Source organism: Rhipicephalus microplus, chromosome 4, assembly GCF_043290135.1.
Source record: "Rhipicephalus microplus isolate Deutch F79 chromosome 4, USDA_Rmic, whole genome shotgun sequence".
NCBI lineage: Eukaryota > Metazoa > Arthropoda > Arachnida > Ixodida > Ixodidae > Rhipicephalus > Rhipicephalus microplus.
The window spans coordinates 154,493,140-154,513,669 of record NC_134703.1 but is presented as its reverse complement, the minus strand read 5'-3'; the positions used below and the strand labels follow the sequence as shown (position 1 = coordinate 154,513,669).

Genomic DNA, 20,530 nt, shown 5'->3' with positions numbered 1-20,530 from the left:
AACATGACCACGTTAAAAGCAGCCTATGTGAGAGCTGCAGAGGTCCACAAACCGCTGCCTTATACATTGATCTGTAACGTTGATTTGGCGGCCTCCCGATTGGTCACTCGCCACCCCCATTGGAAGCTGTTCATGATGTTTCACCTCTGGCCAGCGGAGTATGGGGATTGAAATTGTCAATATTTTTCTCCGAAAGTCAATGCCAATAATATCGAACACTGCATGCAGGCTGCTGTGGTTAGCCGATGTGGTGGCCATGGTTGCGTGAGCGGGGGCGAGAGCACGTTTCTGGGATTTATTTCAGACGTCATTGAATGGAGCTGAGCGTTGCCCGGTATCAAATACGGTACACGAGCTCCATCAGGAATAATGGTATGGTGACTGCCTGGGCGCCAATTACAGAGTCAACGATAGGAGCTCAGTGACACTTCCAGAAGCCCCGGAACGCTTAATTAAATGTAGCGAACGCGACAGATAGAGAAACAACGCTATTAAATGTAGTGGGAGCTGATCTTGAACAAGGCAACCTAATGGACACGACTCAGCGTGGTGACAGCCGTAAAAGCTACAGTGTGCGCAAGACCTGAAGCTTTGCTGTGAACGAGTGCTGTGGACGGAATAAGTTGCCGCCACACAATCTTCTCCAAGTGTTACACTTGGCAGGTCAGTTCTGTTTTAAGACTTCCGCAAAGCGCATCTTACAGATGCCCAAATCGAAATTTCTGCTTTGTGGTTGTCAAACCACATCTATGCCACACCCGCAAAATAGAAATCAAGGTAGGCAAGCTTGTCTGTGTCATCCCACTTATTGTGAATGCTTACTTCTTCATACTAGGACAACCAGTATTCGGCGTGTTGTTTGTCAGTCGCGTTGAAAATGAAGAGATCTCGCTGTCGTGGAATTCTTGAACAGGTGACCAATGGAGTTAGTGATTAAGGGGACTGGGTCATGTCTTCAGGTATTGGTGAGGCGGGGGGATGAGGTAGAGTCCGAAAACGAAATTACAGGTTGAAGAAACCAGCATGTGCATCAAATGTAATATTAATTTTATACGCCTTGGTAAGGCAGTCGTTTATAGTGCCGAACAGAATCGAGACAGCAGTCAGTGGTTTCAGCAGCAGCAACATGAGCCACAGCCACAAAAAACGTCTTCTTCGTTATTCTTCCAGAAAAGCCCATGTTTTCACTACAGGATCAGTAAATCTAGCTTATTGATTTTAGTAAAGAGCCAGTTATTCACAGACCCAGCATAATGAACATCACTCAGCAGGAAGGCATGAAAGAGGCGAATAATATTATCCTCCTTCATGTCTTCTTTCCTGTTAGATACGCCAAGAAGATGGTGCCGCATAGCCACAGAATTCTGCTCTAATCTGTGAAGCTTTTTGTTGTTATGGCCATTCGCGTAGATGAGCATACTGAATGTTCTGATGTAGGCAGCCTTACAAACTTTATCCCCGCTAGCAGCGAACAATGTCTCACCTACCTTCTAATGTTGGACTCAACACTTGGGGCACCGTTCCATTGGGATGGGCTGGTAAATCGATAGCTATGATTTGCTACTTAAAACGCATTAGAAACATTTATACTGTGTTGACTGCCCCCTACCGTCAGTACTCAAGGTGTGCTGCGGCTCAGCCTCGTACCCAGACCGTGAAACACCCGTGTAGAGTGGATTCTTTAACCCCTCAAGCTCGTTCAGTTTGCAAGCAAGTTGAGCGATGCCAAATAGATGTAGAGATAGATAGATAGATAGATAGATAGATAGATAGATAGATAGATAGATAGATAGATAGATAGATAGATAGATAGATAGATAGATAGATAGATAGATAGATAGATAGATAGATAGATAGATAGATAGATAGATAGATAGATAGATAGATAGATAGATAGATAGACACGCTGCCAGGTGATGACAGGAACCTAGTCAAAATCCCGCCGCATACGACATCATAGTTTTTCCTCAAGACACGTGTGGCACAGTACACCACAGCTGCGGTATACGTATATTAGCTCTTGGTCATACAGACAGACAGACAGACAGACAGACAGACAGATATACGAGAACGTTTTTGAGGTCCTGAGGAAGTAGCCGCGAAAGGCTGGCGAAGGCCCTCGGCTTGTTGCTGCCTGCTCCCATGTCTAAATCGGGAAGCCATGCCTCTGCGCTCTTTCACGTTATTTCTAGACAGCCACTGACTGTATATTCTGGTCAATTCTTGTGATGGCATCTTCTGAGTCTGGTTCGTTAGTGTATGACATGTCCCGTGATACAGTGCACCTCAAGATCATGCGTGCTAGTGTGCTAACGGCCTGCCCGCCATCCGGGAACTGTGAGTTCATATCTCGATTATTCTGGCTTCGCAAACGTATCGAGGGATATGACCTCGTCTGAAGCATGCTATGGGTAATTGGTTGAGCTCTGCGTAGTTTCGGATGTGACAGCGGATAGCACCTATATTTCAATCTATAGTAGGAGAAGATCTAATGAAAGGTTAACAAGAAATAGCCCGATCTCCATCGAATCCTACAAAGCCTGAAAGTCCTCGCGGCGGGAGAGTTCTAGCACACGACGGCGAACACCTTGATTCGGGTTCTGGCGACACGGCTGCACGTCTTCACCCATGTAAGCAGAAATCCACGCGATGTAATGCACGGTGACAGAATTAGGCGTTAACTTGATTTACAGCAAAAACTGTTCTGAGATCAGAACTAGGGTCGCGCGCAGCGCCGTAGTTGTCCACCACCGCCACCCTTGTACGTAGCCACATCACGCGAAACCAGAAAATCACAGCATATCCACGAAGTGAAAGATAATGAGTGGGCCGAAGCGTCCATCAGCCCGTCCATGCTTCCGTCCATCTGTTCGTTCTTGCTTCCGTCTTTGCGCGTGACCATCCATGCGTCAATCCTTGCGTCCGTGTGTCCATTAGTCCGTCCGTCTGCTAGTGTGTCTGTCTGTCCGTCCTTGCGTCCGTCCGTGCGTCTATCTAGTGAACACACCAAGTACCGCCATCTCCCATCTCGCAACCCCTGTGGCACATACCCACTTCAGAGCGGGTATGTGCCACCGGGGCTACATACATACATACATACATACATACATACATACATACATACATACATACATACATACATACATACATACATACATACATACATACATACATACATACATACATACATACTATCTAAATAGGCAGAGCCTGTCAGGGTACTTTGAGCTCATCGCTCCAGGGAAAGTCGTAGAAATACGTATAAATACCCGAAAGAACATACTGTCCGTGGAGGTCACTACGAAGGCCTTATTGGACACGCTGAAAGCGATTGTTCGATTAGGAAACATTCCGGTTCGCGCATTCTCCACGTACGACGAAGAAACGACAACAGGAGTTATATACGATGTGCATGAGGAGATAACAGACTCGAGTCTCGAGAAACTGCTGTCATCGTCGGCTCCCGTGCTTGACATCCACCGCTTTGGACGCACGCGATGTGTTAAAGTAGTGTTTCAGTCGAAGACGTTACCCACTCAAGTAAAAGTTGGGTACGTGAGGCACTCGGTACGTCCTTACGTACCAAAACCTCTGCAATGTCATAAATGCATAAAATTTAGGCACGTTAGTGCAGTTTGCAAGGGTGCAGTAACCTGCAAGCATTGCGGTGGCCCTCATGCTGGTGATAACTGCAATGCTGTGGCCATATACCCAAACTGCTCCGGCGCCCACGACGCAACAGCAAAGGAATGTCCCAAAATGAGGAATGAAATTAGTATCCTGAAGAAGATGGTTCGAGACCACTCCACTCGCAGAGAAGCTGCAAGGGCTGCACGGCGCCGTAAACATCATTCGCGACATCGACGCAAACGAAGCAGCAGTGCTCATAGCTTATCGAATTCGACACAGAAAACCGTGCCCTCACCACCTCCTAGCCTACTTTTGTCGGCCAGAAAGAAGGATACAGGTGCTCAATAGCCAATACAGTCCACGTAAGTACAATGTAACCAGTCATTGGCTCTCCCCACGTCGCAGACTCAGTGGCCTTCACTACCATCAAGAGCTACGGTAGCGCCATCATCACCTAGTGATTCTACCCCCAATGAAGAAAACAAGAAGATGGACAACGCAGATGTCAAGGCTATGCTTAAAAATTTGATGGGTTTGATGCGTAAGATTCTCAGCAGCCAAAGCACTCCAGCTGCTAAGGCGGCTGTGCAGCTACTTGAGGTTTTGGAGCCTCTTCTACTGGTTCTTCAGTAAGTGAACATGGCACTGATGTTCGAAGAAAGCATGTGCCAGTCGCTTGTTATGCAAGGGAATGCTCGTCGCCTACGTGGCCGTCTGTCAGACTTCAGACCATGGGTTTTTAAATATCAATTTCATGTTATCGTTACATGTGAACCGAATATGATTTCACCTTTTCGTATATCTGGATATATCCAGATTTGGTCCCGCAGTGATCAACGTACGAGCAAAGTTCTCGTTTGAGTACGCCGTGATTTGACGTTCTTGAGACATGAAGTCGCGTCGCATACCAGCAATGATTACGTGAGCCTGACTATAACACATAAAAAGCAAACATTCTCCGTAATAGGAGGATACATACACCCAAGCGCAGAGATGGACTGCTTCCACCTGGGGACCACTCTTCAAGCAGCACAAAGGCCAAACATTGTGATCGGCAATTTTAATGTACCTCATCCTCTCTGGGGTCGCACTACAACGAATTATCGCGGAAAGAATTTAGCCAATTTTATATACAACTATGGACAAAGCGTACTCAACGACGAATCACCTACATTTGTTCGTGGCACGTCCTACAGCAGCTGCCTCGACCTCTGTTTCGTTTCCAGAAACCTTCTGTCTTTCGCATGTTGGTGCACAGATTTGGACACTCGCGGCAGTGACCACCTACCAACCTATGTTCAGTTCAGGTGGTTTCGCCGCACTCACACACGCTACATCCGTCAAACCGAGTGCACACTGTTCAAGGCATCTGTCAAGTCTGGCTGTGAGCACACGACTGATCCATCCAAGGTAGAGAACATCATTGCTTCTTCACTGCGTGACACAATCAAACAGGTCAACCTACCGATGCAGAGATCAGCAGTTGACTGCCAATACGAGGCCCTTCGTGCAATCCGTCGCCGTTCCGAATGCCGATACAGACGAAGAAAGTCACCTTCAGACCTTTGCGCCTGTCGTCGAGCTCAACAATATGTTCTTCGGCATCTTGACAAGATTGAGAGGTAACATTGGAGAGATTTCTGGGGATCTTTGGACCCCAGGCAATCTCTATTTTAGATCTGGCGGGCGGTATGAAGTTTGCAGACAACTCCCCAACAACTTCAACCATTTCAAGTTTTTGCTCTACATCAGGGACGGACAGAAGTTTAGATTGCCAGTGACTACTGTAGCCTCATCGTGGACACCACTGATGGTCTTGCCACTAATGAGCTTCCTACTACCATTGCGCCTCCATCGTCTGACGAGCGCCTTGATGTACGTTTAACAATACATGAGCTTGACGCTGCGATTTCTGCCTCCCGCCGATCATCGGCACCAGAATCTGACGGAATCACGTATGCTGCACTCAAACATCTTGATACAGAAGCACGACGTATCTTGTTATCTCATTATAACACCTCATGGAAGTCAGGAGAAGTCCCAGCCAATTGGAAATGCAGTCGCATTATTGCATTGCTTAAGCCGGTGTCACAGAACGAACGCTCAAAAAGAGCGCACCGCCAAATTCTCGCGACGAAACGCCGGAGTGACGCCGCGAGGTCAACAGAAAAAGAAAAAAGAGAATACCAGCATCCAAGGGCTTTCCTGGCGCGCAACCCTCCCCTCTCGGAAGCGTAGGTTCGCCCATGAACCTCCTCACCCCACAACGGCAGCCGAGCAAGCACTCGAATGTTCTAGATGGAAAGGGGCGTGGTTTATGCCGGGGTGAGTCATCCGTCGCGGGCAGCATTCGAACCGTCTTGCCCTCTCCCCAGCTTTCGCTGCGTATCGCGCCGATGAAATGACGAAAACTTTCTGGAATCTCGCGCGGAAGGTATTTAATGGAGCAGCCGAGGTGAGAGATCAGGAGAAGACGGAAGTTAGCGCGAGAGCGCGTAGGGTATACCGCCGTGTAGTCGGCAAAGGTTTTGTCCGTAGAGACAAAGCAGGAGAAGGAGATGATTTCCACCTGAGGTGTGACGACTCGAGCTACAGGCAAGAGTGTGTGCTTACCGCTATCGAGCGAAGACGCGTGGCAACAGCTGCGTGTGTGAAGCCGACGTGTTTCCGGCGAAGAAGTTTGAAGCTGTGAGAGTGGCCAATTGAAGACACGAGGTTTCCTGGAAGAGGAACTTCGAGGGCAGCGGAACGACAACAACGCTGGACTTTGAGTGAGTCATTCTCGGAAGAGTATCATCCAGACTTTTGTTCCTAGAACTTTGGACTGAATAGGTTTCCTATCTCTTTAGTCTTTAAGTGTCTTGGTTGTTCGATGCATGCGACTGCATTGTAGTGCGTATTGTTGTCTGTGTCCATTGTTTCGAGTGTGGTTAATTGTACTGTGTAGTACATTGTTTGTTTGGTGACATATTGTACTCAACTATTGTGGAGTGTGCATACTTGTGTGTTGTTTTGATCTGCCATTATTGAGAATATAATTTCGTTTGTTTATCAACTCTCGGCTCTGACTTGTTCTTTGGGCCACAGCCGGCGTCCGCTGGCGCGCCAAATAGGACCACTTATAAATTGTCCACGCTTTCGTGGTGCGGTTCGGGGGGGCCGATACTTCGGCCCTTGGAATTAGCCCGGCGATTGCCTCCCTAATTAACGGGACCTGAGTGACAGCCAGGGAAGTGTCCTTATGCACTTTCCTCCTACAGACCAATCGCGTTAGCCAGCTGCGTCGGAAAAGTGATGGAAAGAATGGTACTGGCACGATTAGAGTGGCTTCTAGAGAGCAACACCTCCTTTCCTGCATTTATGAACGGCTTCAGAAGGGGCTGATCTGCCATTGATGGTGTGGTCGACTTGATCACCAGCGTTGAAGAGGAAAGAAGCCAACGCAGACTAGTGGCGGCGGTCTTCTTAGACATTAAGGGTGCCTACGTTAATGGGCTGCATTATGCGATCCTTGACGCACTGGAAGATTTCGACATCGGTAGACGACTGTACGCTTGGATTTTTAGCTACCTTAGGGACCGCACCATTTACATGACGACAAGTAACGGAGACACCGATCAATATAAGGTTCATCGTGGTGTTCCCCAAGGAGCATTTATCAGCCCGATCCTATTCAATGTCACAATGATTGGCCTAGCAGCAGAACATCCCAGCACGGTGAAGATCACTGCATACGCTGATGACATATGCATATGGGCATCCGGAACTACTCGTCCGCAATTGCGAGCTCGACTACAGCGTGCAGTGATGATCACATACAAATATCTACGACGTCAGGGGCTCACTCTTTCAATCGACAAATGCGCAGTGATTGCGTTCACGCGCAAGCATATGCGCAATACCCGATATTTATTAACCCCTTAAGGGCTCATTAAACAAATATATTATGCACCAATATGGCCAAATTTTTTAATGATGTGATATGCTTCAGAAACGTGTTCAAAACACAAAAATATTTGCGAAAATTGTTTATAGTCGATAATCATGTTTAATTGGTCATTCTTTACCCCATATAATACCCTATATTTGGGGCATTTCTGGTGTATTCACAAATTAATTTCTGCAACTCCAGAAAGCACGGGTCGGGTTTGAATTGCCTTGCAGAAAACAAACAATTTCTTGATAGTTCACTTGAAGCTAGTTGAGGCTACCATCCGTGTGGTAGCGTTCAAAGCACGGCACTGCGCAGAGAGCCTTCTCGCACCACCTGCACCAGGTCCTGGTTTCCTTGCGGATGTTCTTGCCATTTACATCTCGCTTCATGTAGCAGACTACGCAGCGGCGTGTCGGTTCTTGCTTCTTCTCTGTTGGTGGTATGTGCGATGGTAAGTGGCGCTCACCAAACCGTTTTGCGTTCAGGGGGTGCCCTGGCCGTCCTTTCTTCTTGGTGCCGGTGTTGGGAGAGTACTTCGTGATGATCTCATCAATAAGCCTTAGCCTATACTCCAGATGAGATGCTCGGCCTCCTCCTTTCTGGTACAGAACGAATGAATTGTAGGTCGCCTCATCCAAGAGGTGTTGGAAGATCTTCTTGTAGGAGATCTTTTTTCGTTTCCGTGGCACTGAGTAGCTCGCCAGCATCTGATCTGCTCTGTCAACTCCTCCCATTGTATGGTTATAATCAAGTATAACTTCTGGCTTCAGGGTTTCTTTGCCCATTTTGTCAATGAATCGCGCCATTTCAGCACTATGTACTGTAGATAGAACCGTCACCAGTTTTTTGTCCATCCACTGAACAGCCAAGCACTTGCCCCTTTGAAAGGCAACCATCTCGCCTTTCTTGAGCTTTGCCTTGGCGAAACCAGGCGGAAGGTCTTTGCGAGTGGCTCGCGTCGTGCCATAGATGTCAGTTGATCTCTTCAAAAGAAAGTCAACCAGTTCTGGTGAGGTGTAGAAGTTGTCAGTTGTGACGCAGTAGCCTTTGTCTAGCAGGGGCTCCAGAAGCTTCAAAACAACTTTCGTCGCCATTCCGAAGGTTGCTGCTTCTTCTGACGAGATCTCAATGTTCGTTTGTTTCCCTGTATAAATTACAGAGTTCCATATATACCCACTTGAAGATTCGCACAGCAAAAATGACTTTATGCCAAACCTCGCTCTCTTCAGGGGCATATACTGCTTCCAGCTGAGCCGGCCTTTGAAGAGCAGCAAGCTCTCGTCGACACTGACGTCCCGCTCCGGCACATACAATGTCCGGTATTTTTCAAGAAGTGCCTGATAAACCGGCCAGATTTTCCTCAGATGAGGTTGAGGGTGTCCTTCACAATTTTCGATTGTCGTGTTGTCGACAAAGTGCAACATTCTCATTATTAGTTCGAAGCCGTTTCTGGACATTATCTCGCCAAAGACCGGAGTCTCAACCAGCCGATTCCTAGACCAGTACATCCTTTCATTTGGTTTTTGCACAATGCCTTGCAGCAACAGGAGGCTCAGAGAAACGCGAAGTTCTTCTCGCGTAAGTGCATACCATTTTCGGAAGCGAGAATGTTGTCCCAATTTGCTAGAATTCAGAAGCTGAGAAGCGTACCGGTTTGTCTCCACGACGATAACATCAAGCAGCTCATCATCAAAGTAAGCTTCAAAGAGCTCAAGTGGATGAGGGGGAGAGCTTACTGTGATCTTCAGTCCCGTGAAACCCCTGAAATCAAACCGTGGAGGTCTGGCTGGGATGTTGTCGAGGTCTATGCGAAACCATTCACGGGAGCTAGCCATTGTATCATCGCTACTGTCTTCTCCTTCAGAGTCACTGTCCGTAAAAACGTCATCACTGTCTTCTTCACTTGAAGAATAAAACACTACGGTGGCATCCTTATCACTCTCGCTTTCATCGTCTGAAGAAGGAAGATTCTCCGCATCAGAACGCCGCACGGATGAGGCCATGTTTGTAAAACACGCGGGAAACAAGCGCACACATTCCGCCATCTAGTGTGCAAACTATAACCACCGCCAATGACGGAACTTGCGGTGCTTAAACATAGATGGCAGAACAGGTTCCGTAAATCCCCGTTTGACGACCCGGGCTCGTCAAAAGCCTGTAGGAGCATTGCGGAAAACTCATGACGACCACAACTCGTCATAAGCAAAATAGTGGCAACTGCTCTTGACGAGCGCAGGTCGTCATAAGCCCTTAAGGGGTTAATGGGACAGCGATACCTGCTGTAACGCACCACAAGTTCCTTGGGGTTGTCGTACACAGAGATCTATCGTGAACTAGGCATGTCGCAGTACCTAAATCTAAATTGAATAGCTTTGCTCCCATTTTTCGCCACGTAGCAGGGGCAAGATGGGGCCCATCAGAATCATTGCTACTTCAATTGTACAATGCTCTATTTGTGGGATACATTCGATACAGCATGCCGGTGCTTTCCAATATGAGACCTAGTTGTGTAAAGACACTAGAGAGTGTTCAAGCTCAATGCTTACAAAGATGCTTGGGTCTACCGCGCTGTACATCAACAAATGGGACAATTGCAGAGGCTCGGGCTTGTCCCATCAGTGTATACATGCTCTGCGAGCCACTTAGAGTTCACCTCCGATTACTGAGCAGACACAGACAGCACCCACTGTCAGTACTACCCGCCACTCACCCAGATTGCAGTTTCTCAAGAGTAATATAGCGGCATGAAAATATTATACCATCAAGGTTTTCTCCGCCAAATGCCCCTGCAGTGCCTTCATGGGTCCTGCCTAAACCACCTATCTCTTTTACGATAACTGGAATTACGAAGAAGTCACTCATTTCTTCTGATGGCCTCATACAACTGACCCTATATCACATTTATACAACCTACAGTGATTCTCTGCACGTGTACACCGACGGATCCACCACGCTGAACACCTCCGCGGCAGTCTTTGCCATCCCAGACATGGATATCGCTCGACGATTCAAAGTGCACCATAAAAGCACATCAACTGCCGCAGAGCTTGTCGCTTTCCGAGAGGCAATAAGGTTTATTTCCGGAGAGCGACCTCGAGCCTGGACGATTTTCTGTGATGCCAAACCCGCTTTGCAAACCATTAATTGCATCATGAAGCAAGGTCCGTATTACAGCTTGGCAATAGAAATCACAGAACTCATTCAGGTTGCTTCAACAAATGGCCATCTTATAACTTTCCAGTGGATTCCCGCTCATTGCGGCGCGATGGGAAACGAAGAGGCAGACGCTGAAGCTAAAAATGCCTTAAGCAGTGCCCCTGAAGTACGCATTGCGTTTTCACGAGCTGACACGAACGCCCTGCTTCGCTGCGTGATGCGCAACTACACACTTCAGCACAGGACCAAACCGGAACGGCGACACCAGTGACTTCACAAGTGGGACCCGGAAATGAGGTTCCGCATGTCTCCTAAATTTAAACGGCAACTCACAAGTATGATCCACCGCATTCGTCTTGGTGTAGCGTACACGAAACATTACGCACATATAATCGGTTGCAGTGACACCGGTCCTAATTGTGAACACTGTGATGGGCTAGAAACATTTGAGCACATATTTTGTGTTTGCCCAGCATACGCACGTGAACGACAAACACTGATTTCTTCTACTGAACTATATTGCAGTAGGTCATTAACTGATGAGATCATGTTGGGCCCTTGACCAGACACCAACAGTGCAACTGCGGTCACAAGAGCAGTTATTACCTTTTTAGAAACAACTGGACTATGTGCGCGGCTATAAAATGTGTCTCAGCTAGAAAGAACACTGCATACTCACCTCTCTATCTCACCATCGTCATCCATCAACCTTTCTTTTCCCCTTTCCCTTCCCCCAGTGTAGAGTAGCAGGCTAGAGCATGCTATCGCTCAGGCCGACCTCTCTGCCTTTCTGTAAATAAACTTACCTCCTCCCTCCTAGATACATACATACATACATACGTACATACATACATACATACATACATACATACATACATACATACATACATACATACATACATACATACATACATACATACATACATACATACATACATACATACATACATACATACATACATACATACATACATACTGATACGAAAATGCGGCTAAACACGGCTGCAAGAAAGAGGAGGACGAAGTGGGTTTTTCCGTTGGATGCTGGTCTGGCGCCATCTTACTCGTCGAGTTCTGTGCGCTGTAAATAGATCATTAAAGAAGTTACTCGTAACAATACATACATACATACATACATACATACATACGTACGTACATACATACATACATACATACATACATACATACATACATACATACATACATACATACATACATACATACATACATACATACATACATACATACATACATACATACATACATACATACATACATACATACGGAGGAGCGACAGACCCACACCATGAGGAGCTTCGCCCCTAAGAAACCTAGTATCAATTGCACAGTAAGGCTCGAACCCTGGTCCACTGTGTGTCAGCTCAGTATTCTTCAACTGAGCCACGCCGATGCTCGGGACTTGCTGGTAAACTTGCCTTCGGCAGGCCTGATGTCGGGAAAGCAATCGCGGTAATACAAGTTGTAAAGCATTTTAAAAGAGCGCAAAAACAAGCAGTCGTCGCACAATGTTAATCACGCTACGAGTGCGTCATCCAATACTCCAATTCATTACAAAAGCTTGTTCTTGTTCTACTATTAACTGTGGCGCATACGAACTTCAGACATAATTTCTCATCGTCGTCAGCCACCGCATAAACAAATGGCGAAAAAATCCTTGCAAGTGCTTAGAGGATACTACGTTTCTCAGAAGAATGACTAAAAGCAGCACAGCAAATGCCGCCCTACAACCTTCAAATTTTGCTATTAATGCCATTGTGGGCATCAAGCAAGTGTGTCGGAGCAGTTACCCGATAAGTGTTTAGAAAAGGCTCTGAGAGGCCGCTCTTTTAGCTTTCGTTGTGACTGTGCTGCGCCTTCCGTGCAGGCCTGGCGTTTTTAGGGGCGAAGGTACTTCGAGTGTGGGTCTGCCCTTCCTCTGTTCTCGAACATAGCCACCGGTGACACATACCCGCTCTAGAGTGGGTGAGTGCCACAGGGGATGCGAATTGGGAGACGCCGGTACTTGCAGTGTTCACCAGATGAACGCGCGGACGGACGCATGGACTGACGGACAGACAGACTAGCAGACGGACGGATGGATGAATGGACGCGCGGGGCGGGTATCCATCCGTCTGTCACGACGACAGACAAGTTGCGAGATGGCCGTATTTGGAATGTTCACTAGATGGACGCACGGACAGACGGACGGACAGACTCCAAGACGAACGGACAAATGGACGGATGCGTGGCCGTACGGACGGATGGACACACCTACGGACGGGCAGACGAATGGACAGACTCACGGAAGACGGTCGGATGGACGCATGGGTGGACGCACCGATCGTCGCGTGGATGGATGGAAGCAAGAATAAACGGATGGACGGAAGCCCAGATGGGCAGATGGACGCTTTGCCGCACTTATCATCATTCACTCTGTTGATATGCTGTGATTTCTTTAGAAGCTCTGCCACCTCTCTAGCAACGATTCAGGAGGCGAAGACCCTGATTGCTGCTCGGGAATTAGTGTAGATGCACGGCCGGCGAGAATCCTACATTGCCAGCGTTAAAAGCTATCTGCATCGCCATGCCATTCGTTGCAGTGGCTACGGAGGTCGCATATAAGATCTCATTTACTGCCGTCACCGCAAATTTGCCAGAGCGCCCGTACTGAGCTGCATCCACAAAAGCTTCAATGTTTATCATTTTCTTTATTGTCGCTTTGGCGCAACCTGCTCGCCTCTTCACACTGTGCTGTGTGTGCACATTTCTGAAGAGGGGATTAACGACGTAGGTTCCTCTTGACTTGTCGTCAAGCTCAACCGTCTCATCTTAACTCTATAACGTGGATGCAAGCGCACTTCCTTCAAAACGCGCCTACCTGTGTCGGAGCCCGAGAGCCTCGTGATTTGTGTCGAACGCTTCGCTTCTATTACTGCCAAGATAGTTTCTGAACACGGAGCTTATATAACATGTGCGCGCTCGTCATGGCGGGAGCGCAATTAGAGTTTCGACGCTTTTGCACATCAGGGCATCGAGGTTGTCCCTTTCGGCCTTGTTAGAAGAATGGCATAACAGACATGGGTAGTTCAATTGTGAGAACGTTAAGGAGCATGGCGAGCGTTGACCCAACGAACGCAAATAACAAATGTTGCGGTACTATCAAAAATCAAACCCCAGTATTCTGCGTGGCAATCAAGTATTATACCACAAAGCCACACCAGATCTTGCAATTCATTTAGAAAAGGACACTATAAAGGCACAATTTTGGTGAAACGTCGATTGTTGTTGCATCGGCGCCCTTCTAATTTTAAAAACAATACATATGTCCACCAACAATACATATGTCACGGCAAGTTAGCGTCAATTGTAGTTAAGTGTCATTGACTGAAGTTGCTTAAAAAGCACTATCCAGAGCTACCATCCCCACAAGCACAAACGCTGCATTTCGGCTTACCGATTTTCGTGTGGGTAACACCTATGTTGCTCTTGGCAGCGTTATGCAGCTGTAAACTGCTTAGATAAAACCTACGCAACTTTTCAATGTACATTTCTGTGCGTATAATATTGGAACCTTTCCTTGCTTCCGCGTGTTTCGCGTCACATTGATTCTAATGGTACATGTGTTCAGTCGATTTTTTCATTATCTCTTTTTGTTTTTGCAAATTCCATAAAGATCACGTGATGAAATGTGGTATATACCAAAGAGCTGAGGTCTCATGCTTAAACACGGACTCATGCTTAAATATCATGTGAACAATTTGCGACATATTGATTGTAGCGGAGCTTATTCATATACTCAATATTGCGGCGAGCCACAAAGTTATCAAGCTCTAGACCACATCGTGCACGAAACCACAGCTTTATATTTATTTCGGCAGCAGTATATCTGGTTCAAGGGCTCACGTGATCACAGAATCAGAGTTATTGAGTGGCTTTCGAGATTCGCGTGGCCAAACGTTGACCTATAGAGCCCTCTTTGTTGCTTTGAAGCGCAGTCGGTCATTTACACTTGTGTTAGGAATTGTGAAAGGTTTGAGACAATAAATTCAGCGTGCTGAAAAACATCGCGATACAGGAAGCGCTCTCCTCGTGGAGCTTAGGCCTACAGATTGTGTCAGAAAATGACTTGCAGTTCCACACATGTAGAATATTTCCCCAAGACACGTGGAGAGTATTCCAGGGTAAGGTATAGACCAGGTGTATCATTGTTGTAAATCACTGCAGAAAGTGTAAATATACACAAAATTATGATTACGCAAACTTTGCAAACTTGCTGTTTGCTGCAACTAGAGGAGACAATAGATTACGATCATCGTAATGGAAAGTCACCACGTAGGCACAGGACAGCACGCTAAATGTTTATACTTTTCAATACAGTAGGGACTCATATGAGTGCACGCAATGACAAAGTGGGAAGAGAGAGAAAACAATAAAACCATACTTGCTACACGGATAATCACGTGCGCTGTGTGGAAACAAAGATATCTATAACATCAAACAATTAACACAAGAACACGAACTTTAACGTGCAATAGTGTGATGATGCCTGAATAAAACAAACGGAAAATATAAATGGTTTACTAATTTTGTGCAGTTGGCTGTGGTCGGCAGCTGCCACGAAGGAAACTTCTGTTTGCTCTCTGGTCTCCATTTCTGTTTCTTGAACATCACCACGGACATGTCATTTCTACCGCAAATTCATACATCTGAAACATTTCTGAATGCAAGTATTCATGCGTAACTGGTGAGTAATAATATAACTGCTGCATTTTTACTGGTCGAAGTAGCAATAATACTGTAAGGCATGCCGCATGAGTAGACTTCACATTTAGCGCGACGTAGTAGTGCTACTTAAAACACTCCTAAATATAAGTACAAAGGTGTTCTTCTATTTCACTACTGTCAAAATACGGCCTCCGTGGTGGGAAAGCGGACCTGGGTCATGAAAATGCGTTCTGTTCGGTCCATAACCACTAGTCAATGAACACTCAAGCCACGGGTACACACACGCACACATTTCATGTACAAACACAATATCAGGTATAAATAAATTATGAATTAAAGTAGTATATCACGTGCTGTCCGTTAAAATAAATGCATGCCTGAACTATAGAGGTATCTCAGCGAGATTATCTTGTGTATTGTTGGTCGCCAATCACTCGGGATGGCCCGCCTTTAGATCGTTCAGGTTCTCAGCCCGAGTCGGCCCATGCCATGACGTGATAGTCCGCGGCAGCTACAGCAGTATGGCAGAGTTAGCTCGACAGCTTGACAGCCGGATTATGTCATCCACCTAAAATCGAGCCCGGAACAGCTAGCCACAGCAAACAGCCAACCAAACTTGCAGCCACTCTGGAGGGCAGCCAAAACAACAGCACCACGACTGATTCTTGGGTCATTAACCCAGCCGGCGTGCAGGTCTTGTCCGTCGGTTGTCAAGCTGTCAGGAACGGCAGCCGGAACAGCCGCACAACTACCTGGTTACGAGCCAGCCACCAGCCAGAGTACAGGAAGAGTTGAGCGCCCAGAGCACATCGACCAGTTTCCCGGGCTGTACCATGGACCAGACATCCAGCCGAGAATAGTCGGTCCTCTACGCTGCTCTCGAACATTCTCACGCATTTTTAGATCTCGTGCAAGCTTTCTTGTCGTTTTCCATGATAATTGCGCAGTTTCGGTATCGTTTTTCTACGCTATGTCACTTTCTTGTATGTCACCAGCTAGAAACCACCGCGGTACCATTGGTGATCTTTGATGGAAGGCAATGGGTGTACAGTTTTCAAAAACAGCAGGTGCTCGTAATGGTTTGTGTAAGTCGAATGAGCCGTCCGCAAAAATACTGAGGCAGGAAACATATCCGTAGACATCCCAAGCGCTCATATCAAGGGATCTTTGAGTATGAAACCTTTATCTGTTATACGGAGGAAGTTTTTCCTCGGCAATGTGGCCTGTGCAGTACTTATAGTGTGGAGCCAGTTTTGTGTACAGTCTTTTAATCGAATGAACATAGGGCAAATCAGAGAACACTACGTCAAACGGGAATTTGTTGTGTTCGTAAAGAGGCTGTGTTTGAAGGTATTTGTTGAGAGGAGGAATTTAAACAGCTGTGTCCATTCACTCGTTGCTTGTTAATTTGATCTGATTGATTGATTGTTATAATGTCCCGTTGCGGTTTTTACTGTAACGGGACGAGGGTCCCGTTAAAGTTTTTGACTTTGGGACCCTCGTCTGTATATTAATATTACTGTACACACTTTTTTGAAATGAATAATAAACTGAAACTGAAACTGAAACTGATTGATTAGCGTCCTTAAGGTGTTCACGAAGAAGGGTAGAGGCACTCCCTTTTGGAGACCCCTAGAACGATACGTTTCAGCCTCTCAACAATTAGTTTTTTTTTCCTGGTGAGATATGCTGGTCATGTAAACTAATATTCTAAAAACATTTTCTCTGCTTTCAGCCCAGACAGTTCGAAATTGAAAAAAAAATTGCCAAGTAAAGTAGCTGCTCAACTCTTTCCGTTATACCCACACATGATCAGCCGGCTGAAACCAGCTGAAAAATTACAGCTGGATGGTTGCCCCTATGATCTAACTGCCATTGCCAGCGAACGTGAATTCAAAAATGTAAGATGAGGGGGCAAGTTGGCCCCAGCAGGAAACAGTGAATAATTAGCTGGTACTCATCAATTGCCTACGCTCACGGAGTCTCTCATCACGGCAATAGGGCACGGTACAATGTTAACGATGTTTTTTAGCCAAAAAATAGGTTGAAAGGATATTGACAGAGACTTTGGTATCAGCGAAGGAGGAAAAAACAGCCTTCCTTTTGTCTTGAAAGGATATTGACAGAGACTTTGGTATCAGCGAAGGAAGAAAAAACAGCCTTCCTTTTGTCTTGGGTGAAAAGTGGTTTGTGTACGGGCTTCGCTTTTCACGTCGAAAATCTCATTCGAGCCAGCGTGAGCACTATCTGAGGGAAGCACTTCGAAATGTGCTGCGCCATTAAATCGACCTTACATCACATTGTTCATAGTGATTGAAAACCAGTGTTCAAACTGGGCATTCTTTCGAGCTGCCGTGTGTACTCCTCCAATACAATATAATTCCATAACACACCTTCCCAATACCGTACTCGTCAAGGTATCAGCAGCTATAAGTTCGAATTCGCTGATTTGCTGTACCTAAGAGTATCGAAATTTGTAAGATTATAGCAGAAGTGAAGGCACTTTCTTTCGCATTTGTCTTTTGGAAATGATATTGTACCGCCTTTCATGAAATTAGATTTTTGGGTGTTATTTCGCCCTATAGATGCGGGATTCTCTGTTTACTAGTTTTACTGGCTTTTCCATGATAGCACACGTAAATGTTTTTTTCAGTACCACTATTAGGCGACTTGCGAAATCTTAGTGATATCAGCTGGCATATGTGTATGAATGATCTCGGATAAACATGGTTTCAATTTAGCACTTGTGCTGTCTACCTGGTCTACCTGGGTGCCTTTGGCTGCTTTTTAAGTGCTACTCATTTGAAACCATGGAATATTACAAACCTGTACAACTTCCCGCTTTTTGTGTTACAGCGTGAAAAGAATGAGAAGAATCACTAACGCACACACAGCGTGAAAAGAATGAGAACACTTACTAACGCACGTGCAGGAAATGACACAGCTGTGTCCGTTAGTAAGTTTTCTCGTTATTGTAGCGCTATAACATAACGAGTGGTAACAACTTGACCAGTTTACGTATTCGCGCTCTTGTGTCTGCTTTGGTTATAGCTGGCCTAAACGCTTCAATTCATACTTTTTGACCTGACGCTTCCTTCTCGTTGAGTTCGAAGTAAAAAAATTAAACTTGATGGACACTGTCTGGCAGAATAATTAAAAAAAAACTACTGTAACAAATGAGTTCCTTACCACAGGAGTTAGTAGAATATTTTTATTTACATGCCTTTTTTGTCTTCGGGCTATTTGTCCTTAAACTTGCTCAGCAGAGCCAGATAAGTGGTTTTGTGCAGATTATTGATATTTGTCTTCTCCTACCATCTTCATTATGCTACTTTCTGCAGAAATACAGAAATCTTCAGCTCGTTCGGGTACTACGCTGACCAGCAACCGACGACAACTATTCTTCAACCAACCTTCTGTGTTTGTCACAAAGAAAAAAAAAGTGCTGTTCTCCATGTACAGGCAGCTTTTACAAATTTCGAAAACAATATGCGTGTCAGTTGTGACAGACGGCAGAATAGTGCAATTGCAACAAGAGAACAGAGAAGGAGCACGTGCATGACTGAATACTTTGCCCTATTTGAAGAACGGACACTTACCTACTTTTCTTATCTCTTTCTTGTACGACAGCAAAGGTCGTTGTGGGCGATAACAATGCTGTGCAAACAAAGGAAAGTTTCAGCGTTTCGCTGTAGTCGCGTGTACACATATGAAAAAAAAAGCAAGAATTTTTGCGCTGCACGTGAGACAAGTTCAGGAGAAGCACTTATTGCATGAACGGTTGACAAGAACACCGGTAGCGCTAAGTAGGTTGACCTCGATATTTACTCTTCATTACTTTCCCATAAAGGCATACACTGATGCGTGAGACTACATATCTGTTTAGAGCGAAACCAGAAATAGGACCTATTATTTCATGATCGGGTCGTGTATGGGCCGTTTTTTAAAGTTAGGTGGCAAAGGTGTTTGGAATAGGGATAGTTCAATGGACAGAGGCATCGCTCGTCTTAATTGTGCAGGCTTCGGTACATGTTGGCCTTGTTTGTTTTTGATAAAGCCAGTGAACGCACTCTCACCTTCTTCTGCATGTATGAATTCAAAAAGGTTCAAGGCCAATTTGAAAGGAAATGAGCCCATACAGGTTGCAAACTCATGCCACTGCTTCAGCTTCTCAGTGAAAAAACAGCCCCAAAATTGAACCCCAAGGCATTGAAACGAATACCTAACGTAAACTTGAAAACTCATCAAGGAAGCACCAAAACTTTTTGACACACCCTCTTCCACAAATTATCCAAAGAGTGCTTCAATCATACAAAAAGCACCAACACGCATATTACTATCATCACACGCAAGCTTTTAACAGGAACGCATACTCTTTCAATTGCAATAATTGTTGGGGCTATCCACCTAGCACGCCTAATTTCAGTGCCTTTCAACAATATCTTTAAGCCCCGCCGCTGTGGTCTAGTGGCTAAGGTATTTCGCTGCTGATGTGCAGGTCGCGGGATCGAGTCCCAGCTGCCACGGCTGCATTTTAGATGGAGGCGAAAATGCTGTAGGCCCCCTTGGGCTCAGATTTGGGTGTTCGTTAAACAGCCCCAGGTGGTGGAAATTTCCAGAACCCTTCACTACGGCGGGTTTTGGGACGTTACACCCCACGTGTCAATCATGAATCAACTTCGCTTTAAGGTGTGTTGTAGAACATGCGAGATCGAGGAGGCAAGAGCTTCGAGATGGCCTTTACTGCAGCCTATAGGCTTTTTGAACAAAGAAGTATTCTTTGTGATTCTCTATATTTTCTACACACCACGATGCAGGCTCCCAAGAGTACCCGTAAACTGTTGTGTATTCAAGTTTTTGTTATTGAATTTCATCATTAATTCTTCGGTGATTGCACCTAAATGCGACAAGCATCGAACCCAGGATCATGCTTGTGAAGAAGCATCGCAGGTTGAAACAAAGCCATGTCAATCTTTTCTTGGTAATACAATGGAGACTGTATATCCGGTTGAATTGTTTGTAGCACAAGATCGCCTGTCACCTGGTTTAGGGCGAATCGCCGTGTATGTGAAGCATGTAGGCAAC

At 45.9% G+C, this 20,530-nt stretch overlaps 1 protein-coding gene across 1 annotated transcript; it reads right to left on the bottom strand.

The window, feature by feature from the left end:
- Window positions 1-7,585: 7,585 nt before the first annotated feature.
- On the bottom strand, window positions 7,586-9,176 carry LOC119167270 (piggyBac transposable element-derived protein 4). Its single transcript, XM_037418727.2, has one exon. The coding sequence runs from the start codon at window positions 9,070-9,072 to the stop codon at window positions 7,828-7,830; it is 1,245 nt and encodes a 414-aa protein (XP_037274624.2). The 5' UTR covers window positions 9,073-9,176; the 3' UTR covers window positions 7,586-7,827.
- Window positions 9,177-20,530: the final 11,354 nt, after the last annotated feature.

Coding starts and splice junctions, on each gene's coding strand:
- LOC119167270 (XM_037418727.2), bottom strand. CDS start 9,072: ATGTACTGGTCTAGGAATCGGCTGGTTGAGACTCCGGTCTTTGGCGAG.